This window comes from Periplaneta americana, chromosome 3 (assembly GCF_040183065.1).
Source record: "Periplaneta americana isolate PAMFEO1 chromosome 3, P.americana_PAMFEO1_priV1, whole genome shotgun sequence".
NCBI classification, from domain to species: Eukaryota; Metazoa; Arthropoda; class Insecta; order Blattodea; family Blattidae; genus Periplaneta; species Periplaneta americana.
The window spans coordinates 150,992,010-151,013,830 of NC_091119.1; the positions used below are offsets into that span (position 1 = coordinate 150,992,010).

General features: G+C 34.0%; 1 protein-coding gene across 1 annotated transcript in view; it reads left to right on the top strand.

Moving 5' to 3' along the window:
* The window catches only part of LOC138696641 (transmembrane protein 62-like), a 33,056-nt gene extending 15,154 nt beyond the window's left edge, over positions 1 to 17,902 (top strand). Inside the window, exons 5-13 of the mRNA XM_069821849.1 lie at positions 3,502 to 3,657; positions 4,102 to 4,249; positions 5,360 to 5,482; positions 5,562 to 5,643; positions 8,921 to 9,049; positions 9,623 to 9,741; positions 10,720 to 10,775; positions 11,719 to 11,940; positions 15,286 to 17,902. Of these exons, the coding sequence (XP_069677950.1) occupies positions 3,502 to 3,657; positions 4,102 to 4,249; positions 5,360 to 5,482; positions 5,562 to 5,643; positions 8,921 to 9,049; positions 9,623 to 9,741; positions 10,720 to 10,775; positions 11,719 to 11,940; positions 15,286 to 15,382 (1,132 nt within the window). The 3' untranslated portion in view covers positions 15,383 to 17,902. The remainder of the gene's footprint in view (positions 1 to 3,501; positions 3,658 to 4,101; positions 4,250 to 5,359; positions 5,483 to 5,561; positions 5,644 to 8,920; positions 9,050 to 9,622; positions 9,742 to 10,719; positions 10,776 to 11,718; positions 11,941 to 15,285) is intronic.
* Positions 17,903 to 21,821: the final 3,919 nt, after the last annotated feature.

Genomic DNA, 21,821 nt, shown 5'->3' on the forward strand with positions numbered 1-21,821 from the left:
AAGAACTACAGTGACAGCATGGAGTGGAGAGAGGAGGGGAAACATCTAGAAGCGTATTCCTCTCGAAGGTTCAGAAAGCCACGAGAATCGAAGATTCCAGATGTTACAGTTTAATAAATAAAAGCGAGAAGCAGTCTTGGGTTAGTCTTCAGTCTCCAGTCAGCCTTCAAGTCTTGGACAGCAGTGAGCAAGGTGGACCTGAGTTCGCCGTGCAGTGAACTTGAGTGAGTCCGTAACTGTGGCAGTATCCAGGCGAGTGCAACGTATCTGGAGGCCTTGAGTTCGACGTGCGGTGAACTTGAGTGAATCCATAACTGTGGCAGCATCCAGGCGAGTGCAACGTATCTGGAGGATTTGAGTTCGATGGGCAGTGAACTTCAGTGAGTCTGTAATTGTGGCAGCGTCCAGGCGAGGGCGACGCGTCCGGAAGACCTGAGTTCGATGTGCAGTGAACTTGAACAGTGAGCTAGAAGAACTAGCCAAGGCAAGCGAACTGTGAATTGAGAACTGACAGTTTTGTTCTGCACATAGTGCTTTGTGAACATTAATTGAAATTAGGAGTACATTGTTGTTCTTCTCAATAATACACGTTTATTGTCATTGTCGTCGTGTGGAGTGCAATAACGACTATTATGTTGCTGTGTTGAATGGAATACCCATTGTTGTAGGGTGAATTGTTAAGGAATAAAAGTCACATTGTTGACGTGTGTGTGGTGATAAAAGTGAGAATAAAAAAGTTACAATATTATATAGATGGAATGTTATAGCGATTCAAGCATAGATTAACTTTGATTTTTAGCAGCTGTGATTAAGTTGTAGGAAGAATTTTTTTTTAGCAACCTGTAGAATTTCTCTGGTCAGACACAATTTTAAATTGGAGATAAAATTACTGTTCTTGGAATCATCGTTTAGCTTCGTCAGTTCTTATTAGCAATCTTTACGAATCTTAAAAATTATTTTGCATCTATCTATCACACAAACTCTGTGATGGATTTTATAGTTTCTATTTTGTACAAATTACGTATTTCTCTATTTGGGTACTTGTTATCTAGCAAAAATAATATTATTTTTTATATTTCGCACTTACACAAGATAAAAAGCGAAGTCAATTTCATCTTAATTTTATTTGTAAATTTTTTAATATACAATATATATTCTAAGAGGGAAGTATTATATGATATTCTTATTGAATTTGGTATTCCCAAGAAACTAGTTCGATTAATTAAAATGTGTCTCAGTGAAACATACAGCAGAGTCCGTATAGGTCAGTTTCTATCTGATGTTTTTCCAATTCACTGCGGGCTAAAGCAGGGAGATGCACTATCACCTTTACTTTTTAACTTCGCGCTAGAATATGCCATTAGGAAAGTTCAGGATAACAGGCAGGGTTTGGAATTGAATGGGTTACATCAGCTTCTTGTCTATGCGGATGACGTAAATATGTTAGGAGAAAATCTACAAACGATTAGGGAAAACACTGAAATTTTACTTGAAGCAAGTAAAGCGATCGGTTTGGAAGTAAATCCCGAAAAGACAAAGTATATGATTATGTTTCGTGACCAGAATATTGTACGAAATGGAAATATAAAAATTGGAGATTTATCCTTCGAAGAGGTGGAAAAATTCAAATATCTTGGAGCAACAGTAACAAATATAAATAACACTCAGGAGGAAATTAAACGCAGAATAAATATGGGAAATGCGTGTTATTATTCGGTTGAGAAGCTCTTATCATCCAGTCTGCTGTCCAAAAATCTGAAAGTTAGAATTTATAAAACAGTTATATTACCGGTTCTTCTGTATGGTTGTGAAACTTGGACTCTCACTCTGAGAGAGGAACATAATTTAAGGGTGTTTGAGAATAAGGTGTTTAGGAAAATATTTGGGGCTAAGTGGGATGAAGTTACAGGAGAATGGAGAAAGTTACACAACGCAGAACTGCACGCATTGTATTCTTCACCTGACATAATTAGGAACATTAAATCCAGACGTTTGAGATGGGCAGGGCATGTAGCACATATGGGCGAATCCAGAAATGCATATAGAGTGTTAGTTGGGAGACCGGAGGGAAAAAGACCTTTAGGGAGGCCGAGACGTAGATGGGAGGATAATATTAAAATGGATTTGAGGGAGGTGGGATATGATGATAGAGACTGGATTAATCTTGCACAGGATAGGGACCGATGGCTTGCTTATGTGAGGGCGGCAATGAACCTTTGGGTTCCTTAAAAGCCATTTGTAAGTAACAGTATATATTCTTCCTATAATTATAAATAAGTTGCTATACAGACTCTTCATTAGCAATCACTCTTTATGTTTAAGCAGTCTGAAGACTGGTTGGGACTTCATAAGTGACGCCAATAAGGCATCACTCATGAGGAAACTAAGCCAAGAGATAATGGAATAGAGTGGTCAGTTCCTTTTCCCTTCCATTGCATACATTGCTGGCTAGTAACGTAGTTCACTAATCAGACTTGAGATGTATGTAACAATTTTTCTTCCTCTGACGCATATCATCAAGTGAAATGTACTGCCTAATTATATATATACAGTGAAACCTCTCTCACTTGTGGACATCGAAGGGATGTAACAATTTATCCACATCTGGGAGGTGTCCTTTATTGGGAGGGAGGCTCCTCAATGTAACAGTAAATTTATAATATGCATTATGTATCCCTTCACGTTTTAAATGAAATGTAGACTATTATTGTAGTTTAATTCTAAATACAGTATACTGTACTACAGTAAATTCTTTGCAACTTTGAACTACATCAGATAAGACCGAAAAAGGAAAATACATTATTGTGCCACGCGATTTTATTCTAGGGTTACAGTTATGCAGTACTGTAATTTACAGTTTTCAACTTAACCTTTACGTTCAGATACCATGTCTCTCGAAACAGAACAAATGATTGAAGAGAAGAGAATAATCCTACTAACCCTATTTCGTGTCAAATACAATTTCACGATTGCAGAAACCTTGGACCCATCAGACAGGTTAAATTTTATGATTTTGTTTATTCACCCACTTCCAGCTAACAAGGGATAGCCAGCTGTGTTAGTGGTAGCCTACGAGACCTATTGTCTTCTTTAATGTTAAGGAATTTCTGTACAGTTCTCAAAACTAAATTTTGAATTTTTGTAACACATTAGGTTTTAACATCCAAGTTCTGTCCGCAGTCAGGAGGTAAAGCAAGCTTTAGGACTTGAAACAGCTGTCCGTGTCCGTGTCTGAGAGTGTCCATAAACGAGAGTTAAATTTATCATTATTTCTATATTATTTCAGTTGGGACATAAAAATCTGTCCGTATATGAGGAGTGTCCATATCTTGGGGGTGTCCGTTAGAAGAGGTTTCACTGTATATATCAGCCAGAACTTCAAGCAGAGATATATATCACGCTATTTGTAATTAATTGCTTGAAAAGTTTATAGATATGAGGTGGTGAAGAAATGAAATGATAAAAATATCTGTAATTAATTTTTCACTGTTGCTGTTACAGGTATCGCCTTGTGGCAATAGATCATGGACTACTATCATTCATTGATGTGCTGCATAGGGATTGGCCTGTTGCACTGGTGACTAATCCAAAACATGCATTATTCGTAATGCCCACACGGGAGCCTTTACATAGAATACTGCAGTCTACACACATCAGGTACAATATTATCCAAAATCCTATACCAAAGTTATGTTGTTTACAATAATATAATAGTAAAATGCCTTGTCTGGTATTGGGCAGAGTGTTCACCACAACAGATTTTTGCACAAGAAAAAAAAAAATATAGAGTTTTCTTGCATGTTAAGTAAACAAAAGACACTATGGTATAATGATAATGTGTTTAATTCCTTATGTCAGTTTGTTTTTGGTTTTCATTTAGATATGTAACAATGCTGTATGAACTGAACCTTGACGGATATGACTAACACTTTGTTTAATCACTTGCTTTCTCTCGAAATTCAGACAACATGGCGTAAGACAAGTTGTTATAATAACAATATAGTAAAAGCAATGATTCTCTTTCGTGCAGTCATTACAGAACTATTATTTTTGGGCTGTCATTCTATTTATATAGATTATAACATTTTCTCTACATGACAGGGTGCTGGGATTCTCTCTTTCACCTATTGAGAGTGTTGCAGTCAAAATTGATGATGGTGTCTGGCTTCATTGCACCCATATCAGGGGACCTTTGTATGTGCATCCATGGAATCCTAATCTATATACAACGGGTATCCATGACATTCATGTAAGTTCTTATTCATTATGAACCTAAAGTATATGTCTCTTTGCAATACTGTAATGATTATTACATAGATTCATCATCATCACTAATAATATAATACAATACAATGTAACATAACATTTGAACAAAATAAGGACAAAGGATTGTTTTGATCCTTGGTCATTTTGTTCAAGTAGCTAAGTACCTATTTACATGTTTTCAAGGCTTCTTTTCCTGTGTTCAATAGTAATATAATCCTATTGAAAGAAATAGTGTAAAATAATTTATTTACTTTCAAGAAAATTACATTACATGCAGGATGCAGCAGAAACAATTAGATGATTTAAATTTAGTAGGTACCGGTAACACTTTATTTTACCAGAAGACATACTATAATAATAGAAAGTGTAGAGTCGTTCATAACCTTAGTCAGCATGATGGCACACAATTATCCAACACCTAATATATAGACTTTCCATGCTGGAGATACCGGTTCAAATCCCAGTGATTCTAAGTGAATTTATGTACACAAAGTCGATGTTTTGTAGCAGGTTTCTTTGTTTTCTCTTCTGTCTTTCTGCCATTACTCAATTAAACACCATCATTCTAGTGGGATGTAGATCACCTTCCATGATGCACCACAGGCATCAAAGAAGTCTACAGTTCGTTGTATCACTCCTACATGGAGATACTTTGGTTAATGATGAACAGTTAAGTACTAGCCATGTCTTACCTTATTTGAGAGACATTACATGGTCTCTGCATTCACAAGATTTATCAGTATGTGACTTCCTCTTGTGGGTTATTTAAAGAAAAATTTATATGTGAATTGACTTCATGCTATCCAAGCTTTGAAGCATAACATTAGATCTGGAATTTATTTATTTCAATGATCATATGCAGAATGTGATGAGAAGTATTAGGAGTTGCATTTCATCTAAGTGACATTACCTTAAAGAAAGTACCATAAAATATGCTTTCCTTTGTAGTTTGCTTTAGACAAGTACTAGACATTTACTTTGCAAATAAAAGGTTTTTCAAATTATAAATCATCTGATTGTTTCTGCAATCGAAACGAAAACGAATATATCCTAAAGAGGTAAAACAATCTCATAGGGCCTTCCCACTTTGTAGGTTCTAATAAAGGATGAAGCTGGACGTGAGAAAGTTACCACACAGCCTTTTTCCTTGGATGGAACTCGCATCAGTTTCCGACTTCTTCCAAGAATCGTTCTGATGTCAAACATCAGTTTAGTGGTAAGATTATGGAACCACTGCATTATACAGAATTCATTACCTAGCCAGAAACTTCATATCTGTTGTCACTTTGTTGCAGTTTCAAATCCTGTTTGGCACAATGCTCACCGTCTGTGTCTTGCCTCTGTGTATACTGAAGTACCTTCATAAGCTCGTCAAAGGTACGCACAAACTTTCTCACATCTGTGGCATGCATTGCTCCTGTTCGCACTCACCTGCGTATTGATATTGTGTTTAAATTAATTTTGTTTGATTACAGTGTGTTGTACAGATATTTTTATGAAAATGAAACTGTAACTGAGTTTGGATTATCTACAACATCTTATTTCATGATACTGGTACTTATTCTTTTTCAGTGACAGCCGTTGTTTTGGATATGTTTCCAAATTATATTTATTTTATTATATTTAGAATTAAGGAAATGAATATAATGAAAAATTTCTGTTTGCATGCAATCGTTGAACACCTATGCTTTTAATTGTTACTATTTTTACTCTACACTATATAGAGTTCAAATACTGTAGTTGGCCAGATGTGATGTCTTTACTGTGTACCAGAGGATAAAGTGCTGTGGCCAGCAAAGCAGGAAACTACTTTATAGGACGTACAGTGGCAGACTTCTGGCAGAAAAACGGGATCAATCTGCATATGTTCCATAATTTGAAACACTTAAGCTATGTTATAAGAAATGGGACATCTGGTCAACATCTACGGATGACCACTAGGACCCAGAATACAGAACAGAGGGTAACTTAAAAATAAAGTACAATTTGATTTGCGGAGAAACATAAGATAAAAGTACAATGAAAAGTAATTGAAATCTATACTAATAATAAATCTGTAGCCGAAATTTTTCTGGTAATTTTCGATTTTCCAAAAATAATTGGTCCTAACATATATAATTAACCACCCTGAAACCGAAAATCGCTTTTTTGAAATTTTTGTTTGTATGTCTGTCTGGATGTTTGTTACCTTTTCACACAATAATGGCTGAACCGATTTATATGAAAATTGGAATATAAATTAAGTTCGCTGTAACTTAGATTTTAGGCTATATGACATTCAAAATACGTTATTTAAAAGGGGGGGGTTATAAGGGGGCCTGAATTAAATAAATCGAAATATCTCGCTTATTATTGATTTTTGTGAAATATGTTACATAATAAAAGTTTCTTTAAAAATGATTTTCGATAAGTTTTATTCCTTGCAAAATTTTGATAGGACTGATATTTAATGAGATAAATGAGTTTTAAAATTAAAATACAATGCCATCTAAGGCGGTGTAATGAAATGAAAACAAGTGACTACGTCTATAAGGGGCCTTGGACAACAACAATCGAAAGCTATGAAACATAGCCTACAGAGAATGTTTCTGTGTTTGTATGAAGTAATATCGAAAGTTAAATTAACCAATTTGTATAATTAATTATTATTTCACCATTGGAAAGTGTAGTTTCTCTAGATGGACATAATGCTACAATGTTATTACAGTACTTCTGAGTGCTCTCTGGACCAAAATGACCGCATTTTAATTATTTAAATACAATTTAAATTAAGTAACATATTAAATGATTTATCCTTCTGTCAAACATGAATGTTCCCTGGATCAAACGTCCTATTTTAATTATGTAATTACTTTATATTTATTTCTAACAGGTGCAGCAGAGCGCACGGTACGACTAGTTAAGTAATAATATATTATGTCGTGTCATGTTATATAACTGATTGTGTAAAATGGAACTCATTAGACAAATTTTGTTAATGGCTTCGTCAGAAAATTTAAGAGAAACGAGGATGATTTTAGTTAACTTAAATGAAGTTCCCTTAGCATTTAAAAGAAGTCCTTTCACTTCCCATGTATTAGTATTCATTTTGTATCTCTCACTAAAGTGAAGAACATATGGACTGTAAATAGGCTTCTTTTCGTTGATGAATTTCTAAACTATTTACTCTTAAGTTGTACTCTTGCAATTGTCTTTGTATATTCTCTGTTTCTTTTGCTTTTGGTCATTGTAAGGTTAATGATATTTGTCAATTATTTCTACATTAAATAAATAAAATAAATAAATGATTGACTTGTAGACCATCCTTCTCATGTACTTACAACAAACTTGCGACTGTTACAAGTTAATAATGAGAGACTGTGATTGGGGACTAGGACTAGACTTAAAAGAAAAGATTCACTGTAACTGTATTCTGTCGAGTGGGGAGTTCTGACAGCTGCCATGACTCAGCTGATCAAAATGTGTCCGTTATCACTACCGCCAGTTTATGACAAACAGGGGTAGTTACAACGAAGTTGTTATTCTTATGCAATAGTATATATATATATAATAATAATAATAATAATAATAATAATAATAATAATAATAATCCATGGCACTACAGCCTGTGAAGGGCTAGACCGACCAGCTGGCTGCTGGCCTCACGCCCACATGCAGAAGCACAGGTGGACGATCATCCAACCAGAATGAGGTATCGTGTGGTTAGCACGATGATCACCTCAGCTATTATAGCTGGCTTTCGCAACCGGATTTCACTACCTATCGTAGCTCCCAAAGTGCATCACGATGGTGGGTGGACACCATTCCCATACACTGGACGAAATTTCATGAGAAAATTTCTTCCCGCATGAGGACTCAAACCAGCATGCATTCCGTAACACGAGTTCTAGGCAGGATGCCTTAGACCACTACGCCACGGCGTGGGACATATATATATATATATATATATATATAGACACACACACACACTCTTAGTTTCACAAATAAAGAACCTTAGTTGGAGGGTTGGGTTCAGGAAGCAATAAATCTGATTGACACACTCCCCCAATTAGTGAAACCATGAACGAAGATACTGCCAGGAGGCCACCGAGAATGCTGTGTTGTAAACTTTCCATTTTTGAAACAATATTCCTGCCACTGCATTACAGTTTCGCTTGTGTCTTAGTAAAGTTCTGATCTCCAGCAGTATGATAGTGAATTTACAATGTTTAATTTCTTTCGACCATGAATAAACTATAATAATAGTGAAGTGCCAGCAAATGAAGAACGAAGTACGATTTTAAACAAACACTTTTTAATAAGCCTTTGTAATGCACATACGCGATGAGACAATCTGAGTTAACAGCACGAAAGAATACATCAAGAAATCATATCAAACTCAGTTTTCCCTTTGGGTGGACATAATATAGTTCGCAGCAGTAGTATTCTCGAATATTTGCATAAATATAATTAGTTTACGATATGATAAGAGAGAATATGAGCTCCCATGGGATCAAATGACTGTTAACAACCTAAGGTGAATATAGGCTAGTAAAATGTTTAAATACACGATTGAAAACAATAATAATAATGAAGTATTATAATGTTGTATGGTTATGTACTGAAGTGTTATAGAGAAATACAGTAATTGAAATAATTTATTTATATTTCGCAGCTCACAAGATTCGCAAACCTAGATTGTCGGTTTGCTTCTTCCAAAATTGGGTTCGCAAACTGTGGATTTTATCAACAGTGGACAGGCTATTCTATCCCCTGGTGGTCTACCCTTTGTATCTAACAGTAGGTAAGTTTTATGCTCAGATTTACTGCATAAACCACAATACAGTATATAACATTCTTATTATATGAGTAATCATAATTTCATCTAAGTTTTTTTTATACTTAATTAAATTAATTTATTGATAGTGACATTTAAACCACCGCCACAGTGGTCTAGTGGTTAGAGTGCTGAAATTACAATCTTGTGAACCTGGGTTCGATCCCTGGTGTACCCCCGATTTATAACTTGTGTTGGTCAAACCCATTGTCCAGGTCACAAAGGGGTTTTCTCCAGGAACTCTGGTTCCCCTGTGGCATTCCAACAAATCTCCATAATCATCTAATCACGGGTGTAGCATAGACTAACCTCCTACAGTGCACCCCGGGCAATAATTGTGTTTATAAATTGATCTACACAACTGGCTTCATATGGGTGAATGATGAACAATCAAGTACTAACCATTAGTTAAAAACATTTAAACCTAGCACATTCCTTAATTCACTGTCACACACTTATGTAGGTTTGAATAAAGAAATATGTTCAAAATATATTTTGTAGTAACATTTAAAACTAAATGACGCGAACTTTTTCTTTAAGGTCCATGGTCCATAGGAGAAGTAATAGAAGGACATACTGGGATCATATTTGCTTGGGGAACAATTATAAATGGTGCATACCTTCCTGGTTCATTTACGTACGCTTATGGTTTTCTGCAGGTTTGTATTTCATATCTTAAATTCCAGACCTTAGAAAGAGTAATTGCTTTATGAAAATCTGTTTAAAAAAATTACCTGTTCATCAGAACCATTTTTTTTTGTCGACAAAATACGATACTTATAATTAATATTAAAGTATGTTTCTGCCTCCAGAAACTTTATTGCTAATTATTGTTATGTAGTGTTTTTGGAAATCATCATCATCCTCTTATTATGTCATTCTTTCGGAAGATTGACTCCAAATATGCCTCTATTAGTCTCTATCTTCCCAAGCTTTTTTTCTGTGTATTTCATCTCACTTGTATCCCTGTTCTTGTAAGTTCTTTTGAATTTGATCTATCCATCTTTCACGTGGTCTTCCCATTAGTCGTCTTCCTTTCATTTTTAAATTTAATATTCTCTTTGGCAGCCTTTCCCTTTCCATTCTGTTAAGGTGCCCAAACCATTGTAATCTCTTATTTCCTAATTGTGTTGTTAATTTTTCAACATTCAGAGTTTCCTTGATTATGTCGTTTCGTATTCTGTCTCTTCGTGTCTTCTGTACAATTGGTTTTGGAAATAAGGAAGTAAAGTACACCAGTGGAAACAGTATACATATATACACTGTATCGACTCTTCTTTGAGCAACATTTTAGTTTTGTTCTAGTTTATGAGGCAACATATTGTTTCCACAATTAAATGGAGGGAGTTATGCAGAGACCAACTGACAAAAACCTGTTTTCGAGATATTGATCATTGAAATAAATCTGATTATTTATTAAACATTTTACACAAGAAGTGTAACACTCATACTATTATAAAAAATACCACAAGTAATAATAAAAAAGGCTAACCGATTTTTAATAACAGACCAGCAGTTGATTCAATATTGCAAAGCAAAATAAATAAATCAATTTTAAGCAATAAAAGAATTTTATCGATAATCTAACCAATTTGAAACAATCTGAAATATTTTATTGTATCTGATTATTATTACAGATGTGCACATTTCAACTTCCGCTGACCCTAATTCTTGCCCAGAGTGTGGAGCATAGGTAAATGTCACAATACTTACTGAAATACTATATATTTATGAGCAAATTATAACTGTTTTATTAAGGCTGAATTATCGCCCATAGGCCGCACCTTCCTTTGGTCATCAAGTTCATAGGACTTAGCTGGGAGGAATCTACTGCATGATAAAACAAATTCAGAGTTTAAATAAAAACATATTTTTTCAACCGATCCCAGCCCGCTATTGCAGATGGTAATGAAATACCTAACATGTTAGCGAAGGAAGGAACTAAAATTAAAATAAAAAAAAAAAACAAAACAACAAAACACATTTTCATATTAGTCTACATACATAGAGGATTATAAAAATAGTCTGAACTATCTTCATAATTTAGGCTGAAAATAAACATTCATTGTGGAAGTATTGTTTGAAAGATTTAAAATTAATTCCTAATCTAGCCTACTTATAAATTCTGGTGTAGCTATGTTCGGATTGGTTGCAGTACTGATTATGATTACCCAAATAAGTACCTTCATAGAATATTATTACTGGTTTATCCATTTATTTTCTCCAAATTGTTTATTGTGCATAAATGAAGAATATATGAATATGGAACACTTACAAGCTCTGACTCTTTCAATTGGGAAGCAAGAAGGAAGTTAACTTATTCATTATTATGGAGATAAAAACAAATATTTCATAATACAGGTCCTGTGAGATTTATGGAAAGGAAATAAACTTCGAATATTTAGTTTCCTTCATTCTCATAATAGCATTCACAATTATATTAATTCAATATTCTCTGCAATTTCAGAATTATTAAATAAATAACAACTAACTCAGAAACCCAAGTAGTAGCACATTCACATTTATCTATCACATATTAAATATGAAGTTAGAATTCTTCTTTAGTTTTCATATAATTTGTTTTGTAAGACTTTTCCCTATAATCGAGAGTGTTTTTTGCAACACATTCATTGCAGGTACAGGTCCCACCTGATGGGGAAGTCTTCCTCATTGCTGGACCGTTTGTGTCAGCATCTGCCATTTGTTGTTATTCTCACTCTCCAGATGGCATTCGCATATTTTTTCTGGCTCGCCTATGGCACAATGGCATTCCTTCTTGGACCACTTCGCACGTGGTCTGTGCTGTTGGGAATGGCATTATGGTATCAGGCTACAAACCTGCCGGAGAAGACCTTGCGGTGAGTGGAATTACTGAGTTAAACTTCAAATTTGACTTTTAGTATTAAATCGATAAATTTATAATTCTATGAGATTCCTCACTAATATTAAGAGCATCAAAATGACAATATAAGAAAAAGCACTGATTCAATATGAAAAACTTATCAGATTACCAGGAAACAATTGGCATTCATACAGTCCTCTCTGTAGATTGAAAACTCAAACAAGTTTCATATCCATTGTTCAAGAATTAAAACAGAAAATCAATATCCCGAATTTAAAAGAAAACTTACAAATTAAACCAAACCCTTTAACTCTATTAAATATAGAATATAATCTAAATTTAACGGAAGAAATACTGAAATCAGAAGTAAACACTGAAATAATGAAACAATTGTCTTTAGAGACAATTAATATTAGGTACCCTCCACAAAACTGGCTTCATTTATACAGCGACAGATCCTTGATCTCCAGAGAACAAGGTGCCGGTGCAGGTGTTACGTGCTGTCTCTTCTCACTTTATAGATCTCTTGGATATGGAACAACAAGTTTTGATGGTGAAATCATTGCAATAAGTGAATGTCTCAGGAATCTTCTATGCCACATCAATAAATTTAGGAATGCAGTTATACTGTCAGACTCCAAAGCAGCTATTCTATCTATCGTCTCTAAACACACACCTTCATCTCAAACAGCAGAAATAACTAAAATACTCTCTCAATTAATATCACTCAATAAAAGAATTGTATTCCAATGGATACCATCCCATTGTGGAATCCTGGGAAACGAGAATGTGGATGCTTTAGCAAAGAAGGGCAGCACTGCTACTTACAGACCTGTTACTAAATCTACGTATTACTCTGTGAAGAGATTTATTAAATCTACATACTTAGACTTCAACAAACAAAATTTGATAACTCAATCCCAAGGGAAAAAATGGAAAACTCTGCATCAAAATCCACAGTTAATTCCCGATTTACCACGAAAATCGTCTGTAGCTGCATTTAGATTGGCAACAGGCCATGATTGTTTGGCCAAACACCTGCATAGAATTGGAATATATCAGTCCCCTAACTGCCCATTGTGCAACTCAAACCAAAAAATGGATTCGGAACACCTCAAAATCTGTGCTTCAGTGGCTGGTCATGATAATATCTTTGAAAAATATTGGAGTGCACGAGGTCAAATGACTTTATTGTCAAACGCCTGGCATTAGAAAACAACAACAACATAATTCTTTGTTAATATTAGTATTCACCTGGAGTAAATGCCAGATATTATGCTTCTAAATTATGTCAGAAAATATGTTGAACTGGATAGTAAAGCTGAACACTATCTCACAGTTAATTTTGTCTTTTTTTTTTTTCTTTTATGATAAAGGCATTGAAATATTATAGACTTTCCATTGTCAAAATGCCGCAAAGGTTCTGTGTCCCGGATTGCAAAATTAATTATATATTGAAAGGTGTTGTTAGTGAATATGTGACGTGTTTTACTATTCCCAAAGACAAAACATTACGTAACAAGTGGGTGGAAAATATTGCAAGACAAGATTGAATTCCTTCAGATACAAGTGTCGTGTATTAAACATTTTGAATAGGACTGTACTGAATGCGAAGTTTCATACCTTGATTGAAAAGATGTGCAAAGGATGTTTGTGTATGTGGACTTTTCCTGGGAACATTTCTCCTTGGCTTTAGTATCAAAAAAAATCTATTCTCTGCGCATGATTATGATAGCTTTCATTATTTAAATTCAATCAAAAATGTTACGAAACATTACGAACAAATAAAATCATGTCATTGCCTCAACCTAAATATCAGCACCAGATTATAACTTCATTAGGCGTTTCTCCAAACCAGATATGTGAGAAAAATAATTTTCTAAAAGCTGTCAGGGATAAGTTATCAGGGCTGGAAAAGTGTGTCATTTTGTAACTGGATGAAATGTAATATGAGGCACTCACCTACCCACAGAATTTGAATATCGAGTTTATTGTTTTAAAGAGCTCCTCATACTGTTCTCTTCAAAGTGTAAATCAATCTAATCATCATTTCCAATTTTTTAACGAGATTTCAGCACAAGTTTCGTTTACGTATCACATTTCGCGGACTGTTACAAAGAGGTGCAGTAGAAATATAATTTTGTGGGTTGGGCCATTTGTGCTAGGACTTTCTGCTTGACCTCACAGATGACATTAATTGCCAACAATGTGACGTTGAAACATGTGTCCAGGTCTGTGCCCAATGACAGTCTGATATAGGCCTATTAGATTTTATTCGAAGACAGGTCAGTTAATAACCTGGAACATTCGCAATCATACACATTTCCATACTCTATCTAGACATCGGGGAAGTTTTCTTCAAGGAAAATTCCCCAAGAGCTGAGCCCGGGAATCGAAGCCAAGACATCCAGATCTTGAAGCCAACATGCTGACCACTAGAATACAGAGACAGTCAGAAAATGAATATGAAACATTCCTTTTGACATGATTATGATGGTAAATTAGTTATTTGCCATCAGAGGGCTTTGAAGTTTGATACAATTTTTTTTAAATTTCTAATTCGTTGTCCACCCACTGTATATTCATTATAAGAGTACATATTTCTGAATTAGCTCATTTTATCACCTATTGTGTCCCACCTTCCAAGGAAATGGTTCTATCTTCGCCTATGATACTACATTTTAGAAATAAGATCATAAATGCTATGTAATTCAGCTCTTTATAAGATAAAGGAGTTGCTTAGATTTAAGCATTAGGGAGTGATTTTCTCCTCCAATATTAATTGTTACCATAACAGATATATTCTGTAGGAACAATAAAATAATAATCTTTATGTAGATTGTTCTAGCAACAGTGCATATTTCTGTGGAATCCCAGCCATCAAGTCACTCAATTGAGTGCACTCCTTGTATAATGGCAGTTGACTTAATAAAATGTCAACATATATGCCTAACTTGGAGTCAGGCCACAAAGAGAAAAAACACTGGAGGAGGGGAGTTCGATCCGGTGCTGTGGATTGGACTTCAGCGTAGTGCAATGGTGAGAGTGCTTGGTACATAGAACCAAGGATCCAGGTTCGATCCCAGGCACTGGAGCGAATTTTTCTCCTCCAATATTAATTAGGGAGAGAGTCAAAATAATGCTGTGTATCTCTTATTTCTTACATAATACTAATGAGCAAGTACAAATATTTCATAATATTGAAATAACGAATTTTTTCCGAACCTTTCAATTTTATGTGCAAGCCCAGAAACAAAATTTGAACCCCCTGAATTTTCCAAGTTCTAGTTATAACATACTGCGCATGCTCGGTGCTTTCAGATATAAATTATGATGTTTAAATTGATTATTAATGTTTCAGTAATGCATCAGCTGTGTGGGGCAGTCGACATTCAACAGTTTCAAGTTGTCAAGAGAGTGCAGAAGTTCCATCTGGGAACACAACAACCGTGACTTGAAAAATCTGAATACAAGTGGACTGTGAAAGCATGTGTGAGATTTCAAAATTCATTGAACACTTCTCCTCTCTAACTGCATCACTTCTGCTTTTGATGGTATCAGTTTTCACTACGTATCAAAATTAATCTTGCATAATTTCACATATATATCATAAAATCAAGCAAAGCGAAATTATATTAATCTTTGCAAGGGACCTCATTACCCTTATTTCATATTTAATTGCTGGAGTATTACTTAATACTTTATATTTAACCTAAATCTAAGGAGATACTCCTTGGTGTCTCTTGTTTTAAGAATTTGTTTACACCTCAGGTGGCAGTTGCATTGCAGAAGAGCACACATCAACCTCTAAAGGGAAATTTTTACTGATTTTAGATACGTATGTAACAAATTTCTTCCAATAGTCTCTGTTGTGTAACAGAACTTAAATGATGCTGGGTGGAGGGCAGTAACCATGCTTTCAGGATACAAATTAGTACTAGTCTACACACGAGTATTTTCTTAGAATCTAGTCTTATTCGATACAGTTGCATATAAACAATTTCACTTAAAACTCCGGGAAATATATTTTGAACATTTTTAAGATGTACCAAAAATGCCTAACTATAACTATATTCTTGTCAGTTTAATCAAGCAAACGATTACAACATAATAGATGCATTTATGGTAAGTGTCGTTATCGTAGTCATGGTATTTCACTTTGTATATTCAAGTTCTGTGATGCAATGCAAAAGTAGAACCAGTTTTTGATCTCAACGTGTACACATTAGTAATTATCCTTTCACATTTAAGAATCGTGAGTTTGATGTACTGGAACAGGTTACAAGAGCATAATGTTACAGTGACTCTTATGTTAAATTGTTTTACATTATTTCTTGGTGATTGTAATAACTTGTAATCGTGATTGATACTTGTGAGATATATGGATGTATATCTGTGTCTCAGTACCCTTCCCACTGTGGTCAGAGTAATGGTAACGGAATCTTAACTGAGAAAAATCATGTCATTTTTGTGAAACAATTCCATTTTAATTTAAAAGGCATGAACCGAGGGTTCAGAGTATCTGAAGTTCAGTATTTTATTGTAACATTAATTAAAATTACACTTTAAAGATGGTCAAGAAGGTACAGAAGCATGAAGTGGTACATTCTTAGCCTCAGTCTAGGGACATTCGTCACAGGTATAAGTGGCCACGTTTTTGTCATCATAGTATGTTTGGTCATGTAGTGTGTTTTCGTCATGTTGGGCTCATTGTCACAGGAAATTTCGTCAAAAGTATAAATTGTCAGGTTTTGTTCGTCATAGTATGTTTGGTCACATAGTATGCTTTCGTCACGTTGGGCAAGTAGTCACAGATAAATCCACAAATATTTTTATTAACTCAAACTAGGTAGTTCTGGCTTACATGCAATAAAAATTTCAATGTTTCCACTAAAATTTCCGGCAAGATTATACCCTACTGTTCTCAGATAACCGAAAATATCACCATCATCTTTAAAATTCTGATATCTTTTCACAATCCTAGAAATCCAGACATTTGTATGAAGATACTCTTCCTTTTACTAGGTGAGCATCCAGACTGCAATCTTCCTTATGTCCCAATCAATTTCCGCTACCTCAGCCTGCAGTTATTCAAGAACATGAAAGAAGGATGAATGTGGTTTTCCCATCAAGATATTAATTCGCTTATACCATGCTTCACAAGTATTTGTTGTTCAAGGGTGATTCTGAAGAGTATGCAAATTGCAGTTCCAGGTATCTGAAAGCTGCCATCCTCTTCCTTGTCTTCGAATTCTGATATAGTTACGATATCGTCAACGTAATCGAGGATTACTAACAGCATATCATCTACATTTTCTGTCAGGTGATCGAAAACTTATAAAATATTGTCCTCAGGAACGAAAGCTAGGGCCATTAAAGAGTGAAACTGTGTTCTCACTTGTTCATTTTCTTCCCTGCGATATTTACTCAGGTCTTCTAAGTGTACGTGGCTCCAAAATGACTGGCTAAGATGGAAGAAGCAACCGAAAATTTTGACATTTGGAAACTTCGCTTTTACAACACCGCTGACTCATAGCCTGTGGAAACAATTCTTGGATTTAACATACAATCGAATCTTCTGTTATTTTTACCTTCAAAATTATAAACACAATTTCATATGACTATCCTGTCCCCCCCCCCCCATTAGTATAATAACTATAAAAAACACTGATTATGCACGTTCACATGTATAGCATGTATGTAAAAAGATGTTCGGAACAGACTTAAAAAAGTGCGTTCATTATGCAGTAAGGGGAATCTAGTGGAAGGGTAGTGTGTTTACTGGGAACGAAAGTCACCGAAAAGTAACTAATTTAGATAACTGAAGGATTGATAGCAAAAACCGGACAAGTCTAAAATATTAATTTTTCTGAAAACGAAAAAAAAACTGTCCCTCACATTTCTCATACAATAAAATAATATGAATATTTTATACAGGTATCTCATATATATATATATATATATATATATATATATATATATATATATATATATATATATATATATACCAACATTGGTAAAAAGTTTCACTGTTCTCTTTTATATGGTTTCTTGGAAATAATAAAAAAAGAAATAGGATATGTCCACTTTTTGCAGAAAAATTTTATATGTGCACACATTAATTGAGAAAAGTACATGAAATAAGAAAACAATAACATACAAATAAATACTTTATAAGTGTTTTATTAAATTAAAAATTAATTTTGGAATGATTTTCTGAACAAGAAAAACAATATTGTTATGTTTATATTTTTCTCTTTCTAATTTGTGCCCAATCTTTGAATTCTTGGTACATCAGGTATATCAAGTACCGAAAAATAATTATTTCAATTACAACACAATAAGCTATGCTCAATAAAAAAAATATATTATTATTATTATTATTATTATTATTATTATTATTATTTATAGCTGTTTTCACTCATCACACCCACTGTTATTGTTATCTTCTGCCACCTCAACTCAACATTCTCCTCATTCTGATGACTTGTTTTTTTTTTTTTTTTTTTTTTTTTTTGGATCTGGTTCATTTTGATGATCATTCATTTGTAAAACACGAAATATTTAACCAGTAACACCACAATAACAGCTAATATGACGATGACACTAAAGATGACAACACTAATGCCATCTCCTAACAAGAACCGGATAAGTTTGTGACTTGTCTGTCTATTGCTAAAAAGACGTTGGACTAATCTGCTTTTTGCAGAAATGCTACATTTTTAAAAACACTCATTTCAATGACACAAATCTGGTTTTTGTAGAAACTTGTTATGTCAATAGATGCCGCTTGAAATGAAGTGAAGAGAACTGTACTGTGCTCAAAATTGGAATTGTTGGACTTGTCCGGTTTTTGCTATCAACCCTTCAATGGTAACGAAAGTAACAAAATGTAACAAATTTAAAAGACTCTAATGATCGTGGATAATGAAATCATGCATATTGTTTTGCGTCACTTATTTAATCTTGACTTTGCTGCCTGAGCTGCGGTGGTCAGTTGTCAGTGATTACATATGCGAATCTAATACAGTGTGGAAGGCTGGGAGTGAAGCTGGCTTTGCATCCATTGAACTGAAGATCAGAGATTAAGAAACTAGTCTGATAACGAATCGTAAGATGACAGAAATGTGATTGTTCTTTCATTGTGCTTATGAGTAATTATTAAGTTGTGGTAACTAAAAAGTGACTAATTTTTTTTTCCCCCATTTTTGGTAGACAACCTGAGCAAGTACCTCAGGTGCCAATCTGATGCGAAAATGATGACTATTGTTGGAATCTGGGTCACAATAAAGAGGTCACCAATCACCATCTGCAGTTTTTGTGTACCTATCTCGCATAGGCTCCAAATTATTAGCACTTGCTGGTTCTGGAGGTCTGTTCCTTCTCTGAACAGTGCACAGAGTTCTTTTAATAGTGTCCTTCTTCAGGAACTTGACATTAGCTTCACTGAACATTCTATGCATTTACCACGCAAATCGTCTGTAGCTGCATTTAGATTGGCAACAGGCCATGATTGTTTGGCCAAACACCTGCATAGAATTGGAATATATCAGTCCCCTAACTACCCATTGTGCAACTCAAACCAAGAAATGGATTCGGAATACCTCAAAATCTGTGCTTCAATGGCTGGCCATGATAATATCTTTAAAAATATTGGAGTGCAAGAGGTCAAATGACTTTATTGTCAAACGCCTGGCATTAGAAAACAACAACTCATTCTATGCATATCCCTCTGCATAATGGAGGTAATAGGCTCCCTCGACGTACTTGCTGCTTCTTTCATTAACTCCATATGCTAGTTAGCATGTACTCTGTCCCAATTGGAGCATGATTTGAGTGCTCAAGTGGTTCCTAGATAACTGTCTGGCACTCATGGGAAATAGAGACACAAGCAACACATTCTGTATGGAAATCACACCACCACACAACACCGTTTCATTTGGTGCAGTACTTTGTATACATGTAACCTCTGAAAATCAATTTTTTGCACCCACATACAGTTTTCGTGAATCTTTTTTCTACATTCATAATTTAAATGAGTTCAAAATCAATCACAATTTAAATGTTTTCTGAAATGCAATTAATTTTTAACATTAGAAAATTAGTAACTCTTGAAATATAACTGGAACAATGGAGTGCATAACAGTATTCATTTAATTAATACTATTCATTATTTTAACAATGAAGTGTAACATTCTGCATTTCATGTCATGAGAAAAGAATAACGTTATGACTTATGAAGTGACGAAAGTGTAATATGTGATGAAAATTCCATGTGACAAAAAAAAAGTATGACTAAAATGCTGGTCCCCTTATCCTTGCTTTCTGTTTTAAATATTTTTATTGCGAATTTTGGGGAAAATATATACAAACGAGGAAGGGAGAAGCATTTTTAATAAATATTTATGCTAACGACGAAATTAAAGTGGAAAAGTATTCTGTGACATTTCCTATTGCCAAAGAAAACGTTTGCATCCATTTAATGGGAACATTCATTCACAAAGGAACTAAAGAAAGAGATCAAAGATATAAGAGTTACACAAATGTAACCAATAATTCTTTTGCACTCTCCTCTGTCAAGAAGGTACCTTATGGTCAGAAGTTTGATGAAAACAGCTACAATAAAACAGGGACAAAGATCAACTATTTGTATTTTCTTCAAAGTGTTTCTTTCTTCCTGAATTATCCTGTGATTATATTATGTATTTATGTCTTGACTAAGCATAATGTGTAAACATTTATATTTATTACATATAATTATATAAAATATATTTACATAAAATATTTGTCATATTAGCAAAAGTGAAAACTTCATTCGTAATTATATGAAACATTTAAGTTATTTGTAGCAATTATCTCCCAATTTCTTTGATAGAAAGCTATGGGTTTATGTATTTTCGAAACAATACATTTTATTAACTGTATTTTATAGAATTGGGAGAGGACAATTTTATCTCGATCATTACCTGGAGAGACAGAAATCTCAAGTAGACAGTCCACCAGATAGTGTTACTAAGAAAGTTATGAGTCGCAAATTTTGGGTTATCAATTTATTTATTCATACTTACTTTTGCATTTCGAATACATTCTCAATAAAAAAAAAATTGTTAACTATGTGTAATAATCAAGTATCGGATGTAATTTTATATTAGATTTATCTTTGAAATAAATATTTGAACTAAATTTGAAATACATACATTGGACCTCATAATTTTTAATCAAAGCAATACACAAAGTACCTAATCAAAGATACGAAGATTCACATGGCTTTCATAACCTGATAAATATGCGACCTCCAAAAGGAACCATTGCAAATATAAAAGTATATGGGAATTGCTACATGAGATTAAATTTCTGCACTGAATTTATTATTATTATTATTATTATTATTATTATTATTATTATTATTATTATTATTATTATTATTATTTATACTTTTAAGAAAAGAAAACTGAAATCTTCACTATGTAATCAAGAAATACATAATATTTTAAAGTCTGAAAAAGTGATTGTTGGAAAGTCATCGATTGGTCTGTTTGTTCACCAGATCAGTGCCTGAACAGTTGAGCTGATTCAGCATTAGAAATTCTATCGATCCTGTGTCTATCATAAAAGTGAATTTCTTATTAGATGGAAACAAGTCTAGCAACTTTTAAACTTTACATATTTCAATGTCTTGTAATCTCACAGATAAGTTACAACAATATATTTACACTGGTGTCTATTGCTATGAAGCTATGAATTAGGTTTCCAACGCAAATGAGCATAAATGTTAGGTCTTTTACAAATAAAACTTGTGCCTAATAAAAGTGGCATAATTACTCATTATAAAATCGATCTGCTACTGAATTATGAACTGTATAGCAAGAAACAAGACATTCATGTTTTTTTTCACAA